Below are 4,466 nucleotides of genomic sequence, written 5' to 3'. Positions count from 1 at the left end.
ATAGTGTCAAAACTTTGGCCATCATTAATGCATTTTCGTGGTGATTACTTTGGCCATCATTAATGCATGATTAAGAAGATAATGATAAATTGATTAAAGGGTCATTAGCAAAGACTACTACTGATAACCGACAACGAATTTTGTATTTACAAACACTTCGAAATTTCAAATCCAATATATTTCATTTCCCACAAAAAATTTAGAGCAAAGAGGTGTCAGCGCCGGCCCTATTATTTTCTATACAGTAGAGTCTCACGTTATATCCGCGTGTAATAAATGCTTCTAACCAACTCTCTTAACTGTACACCAAAAACATGTTCACTCTTTTTTTGTCACACCCTTCTATATATACTTATCCATAGCTCTTAAATTCCACACTCATACACATCCCACCATTAATTTCCTTATTCTTTTGCTTTGCATTTCTAGGTGCTTGCTTCTATGGCAATGGAGTATAAGAAAATGTGGGTTGCGTGTGCAGTAGTGTTGGTGTTGAGTTTATGGTATAGGGTACAAGGGGATCCCCAAGTACCTTGTTACTTCATTTTTGGGGACTCATTGGTGGATAATGGCAATAATAATCAACTCCAATCATTGGCTAGATCAGACTACCTGCCTTATGGGATCGACTTCCCCGGTGGACCGACTGGAAGGTTTTCCAACGGGAAAACCACTGTTGATGTGATTGGTGAGCTTCCTCTCTTTTTCTAAACTTAGATTAAAAACGAAAACGTTTTTGTTAGCTAGCCACTAAAGTGATCAACTTTTTGATAAGTTGTAATTAGAACAATATTAATTTTTATACGAATTAATTACTATTAACATAATTTTTATTGACACTTAATATAATATGCCATCTCATTAGTTGTTGAAAAAAAAATTTTCTTTTTTAGGTTTATTGTTGGTAAAAATGGCAGTTCCCTTTTAGGAGAACAACAATTTATTTGTGTTTTCTTGTCTTTAGAAAAGTGCAAATTGTCATGTTCTAAAGGACACACGGTGACTAATTGACTATTCAAACTCATTTCATGCATTCAGTATATATTTTTCAAGAAAAAGCACCATTGCCATGGGCATATATGATTGCTTACATTCATTGCTAGAAGTGAAAAAAAAGGGTTAATCGAGTGAAGCAGTCAAATTGTTTCTTCATTTTTTTTTTTTTTTCAGTTTCTCAGCTGACTTTAGAGAGTATGAGGTGTTTGGTTTGTATTTTTAAACAACTATTTTCAATTTTTAAACAATATTATGCATATTTCTTTATATTTTTTCATCCACACGTATTTTCACAAATATTTTTAAACAAATTTTTTTTCAATTTTTAAATACATGTACCAAACAGGTCCTAGAAGTCCTAATTTGGTACCTTTTATTTATTATTGTAATTTTTAGGCCTGAAGCGGATTTTGGGTTGTCTTTTTTTAGTTACTTTAATTACTGTTGGTTAGAATAGAAAATAATGGTCATCCGTATATGAATTAATATTTGGGTACGTTTGTACATTAATTTTTACTCTTTAATAAAAGCTTGTGTTATTTTCCTTTGTAATCATAGATTTTGTCCCAAATTAGTTAGTAATTTATTGTACTTTTTTCTTTTTGAGAAACTTATTGTACCTATCTTGAGCTGTGTGCCGGCCTAGTTATTACGTTGCACATGATTTTTGTACATGCATTCAATATGAAATTGATGAAGCTTTTATTTGGAGCAATGGTGACATCAGCAATTATGAAATTTTTTATCAAATGTTTTGTGACTATATTTATATAGATGTTCTCTTTTATTTTCCTTCACAAAAATACTAAGGAAAAAAGAAGTAAATTTTGATAGGGAAACTTCTTGCTTCCAGATCTGTATTCATTAAATTATGACTCAAAAAATGTCCTTATTATACATGTACCATATCAAGGACTGAAGGACATGTAGATGAATGGATTCGGGGTTTGATCCAACAAAGTCGGGTCAAACTAAAACGACTTGCAATTCTTACTTTTTCATTTTTTTTTTCAATACAAGTTAACTGATTTAAATCCAATTTATTAGGTCTAGAAAAAGTATAATTGTACCTAAAAAAAAAAAAATGCTTCAGAAAATTGTACCTCAATATCATTGTGTATTATAATTAGTATACCTGTGTAAGTATACTAACACAAAAATATGAATTAAGAAATAGTTATGTGAATTGGGAGTAAGGTTGCTACCATGCAATATGGATACGATATTTTTAATTAAAAACTACACCAAGCTTAGTAATTGAAAACATAATATTTGAGTATACAACATGTTGGAGATCTAAAATTCTTTTCCATTTACAGCTGAGCTTTTGGGTTTCGATGATTACATACCTCCCTATGTAAGTGCAAGTGGCCAAGACATTTTGAAAGGAGTGAATTATGCATCTGCAGCTGCTGGAATTAGAGAGGAAACTGGGCAGCAACTGGTAACTATTTTGATGCACTCTCTTTTTTAACTAGCAAATATGACTTCATATTGTGTTATATACATATAGTTCACCTATGTGTCCCTTTTGTCTTTTGTAGGGAGGTCGGATTACCTTCAGTGGGCAAGTGAAAAACTACCAAAACACAGTGTCACAAGTGGTAAACTTGCTAGGGAATGAAGACTCAGCTGCAAATTATTTGAGCAAGTGTATATATTCAATTGGATTGGGCAGCAATGACTATCTTAACAACTATTTCATGCCCGCATTTTACTCGAGTGGCAGCCGATATACACCTGAACAATATGCTGATGACCTAATTGATCAATATAATCAGCAACTCAAGGTCAGTACTATATTTCTTTAATTTGATTTTAGAAAATTGTCCTTATTTTATCCATATAATAAACATATCAAAAGCCAATTATTTCTACGGTGGGAATAATGGAAAAAGGCCATTATTGTTGTCCAAGATAGGCTGCACCAGCCATTTACTTTTATTGGGCTTTGAGGAAATGGGCCTCATGCAGGCCTACCACAATGTGCACCCTTTATGATACTAGAAGAAATTGTTCTTTAATTCACAAAAATATTAAGAAAATTGTCTAACATTCCGAAATGGTTTTAAATATTACAGGCTTTGTATGATTATGGAGCAAGGAAAATGGTCTTGTTTGGAATTGGTCAAATAGGCTGCAGTCCAAATGAATTGGCACAAAATAGCCCGGATGGTAAGACATGTGTACAAAGAATCAATTCAGCCAACCAAATATTCAACAGCAGGTTGAAATCTCTGGTCGATACGCTCAACAACAATCTCTCAGATGGAAGATTTATCTATATAGATTCTTATGGGATCTTCCAAGATATAATAAACAGCCCTTCAACTTATGGTAAATAATTCTCTTTTAGTTAAAACTTTGTGCACTGAGTACGACTTTTTATTGTCATTAAAAAAAATGATATGAAATATTCACAGTTTTCTTTTTTTGGTAAATTTTAGGTTTCAAGGTTACGAATGCCGGGTGCTGTGGAGTAGGGAGGAACAATGGACAAATTACATGTCTACCTATGCAAACTCCATGTCAAAATAGGAATGAGTATCTGTTTTGGGATGCTTATCATCCAACTGAGGCAGGGAATGCAATTGTAGCCAAGAGAGCTTATAGTGCTCAAGCTGCATCAGATGCTTATCCAGTTGATATCCGCCGATTAGCCCAGATTTAGAGATGGATCTAATGGGTGCAGTTGGCTCAATAAGATAGAAAGTTCTTGTTATATTTTTCTGTATCACTATTATTGTTGCTACGAGTCTAATATTTTTCTTTTTCATTAATAAGTTGCTTTGAGTCTAAGATGTTTATAATCGTAATATCATTACCTCCCCATTCAATTTGTTGTATGCGGAGTATATAAATGTATGGGAATTTTTAAGAAGATTGAATTCAATATCGACCAGGAGTAAAGCTCAATGTTTATTATTTTTTTTTTCTTTTGAATGACACATTGGAATATTACAAATAGAAGAATATGAACTATCACAATCGACTAAAATCCCATTACAACACAAGAAAAAACCAAAACAAAAGAACCAATCCCTTTGTTGTTGTGAGAAGATGCTGATGATGCTGTCAGAGATGGTGAGAAGCCAAAGGAGTTTTCAGAGATGGATCAATTGAATGCACGCCTCATGCATTATAAATTGAGTTTTATTATATTTTAATGAAAAAATGATTTGCTTAATAATATTGCGGTCAAGTGTAGTGCACACGACCACTTCTGTAAGTCATAGATGAGAAAATTTTGAGGAAGGGGTCAATTTGCTCAATTCTTAAACCTCAAGGGTCAACTATACAAAATTGATAGTACGTGTGTTTTGATCCAAACCTCATTGATTTTTTTTGTATTTTTCCGATTATACTGTGTTCTCTCTTTCTCCCTCCTAATACCATCTTATCTCTAACTCATAAAAGTTTTGGTATTTTTGGGTTAATGTTTTATTAATCTTCCTCATTCTTTAATCGCT

The 4,466-nt window shown here is 32.7% G+C and overlaps 1 protein-coding gene across 1 annotated transcript; it reads left to right on the top strand.

Moving 5' to 3' along the window:
• The first annotated feature begins 366 nt into the window (after positions 1-366).
• Positions 367-3,923, top strand: LOC142636295 (GDSL esterase/lipase At5g45670-like). The gene is made up of 5 exons (XM_075810464.1): positions 367-688; positions 2,316-2,440; positions 2,541-2,786; positions 3,078-3,333; positions 3,444-3,923. The coding sequence occupies exons 1-5, from the start codon at positions 442-444 to the stop codon at positions 3,665-3,667; spliced, it is 1,098 nt and encodes a 365-aa protein (XP_075666579.1). The 5' UTR covers positions 367-441; the 3' UTR covers positions 3,668-3,923.
• The last annotated feature ends 543 nt before the right edge of the window (positions 3,924-4,466 follow it).

This window comes from Castanea sativa, chromosome 5 (assembly GCF_040712315.1).
Source record: "Castanea sativa cultivar Marrone di Chiusa Pesio chromosome 5, ASM4071231v1".
Lineage (NCBI taxonomy): Eukaryota > Viridiplantae > Streptophyta > Magnoliopsida > Fagales > Fagaceae > Castanea > Castanea sativa.
Note: the sequence above shows the minus strand (reverse complement) of the source record. Positions and strands in the feature narration are given on the sequence as shown.

Coding starts and splice junctions, on each gene's coding strand:
- LOC142636295 (XM_075810464.1), top strand. CDS start 442: ATGGCAATGGAGTATAAGAAAATGTGGGTTGCGTGTGCAGTAGTGTTG. Junction 2,441..2,540: donor AGGAAACTGGGCAGCAACTG/GTAACTATTTTG, acceptor TGTCTTTTGTAG/GGAGGTCGGATTACCTTCAG. Junction 2,787..3,077: donor AATATAATCAGCAACTCAAG/GTCAGTACTATA, acceptor TAAATATTACAG/GCTTTGTATGATTATGGAGC.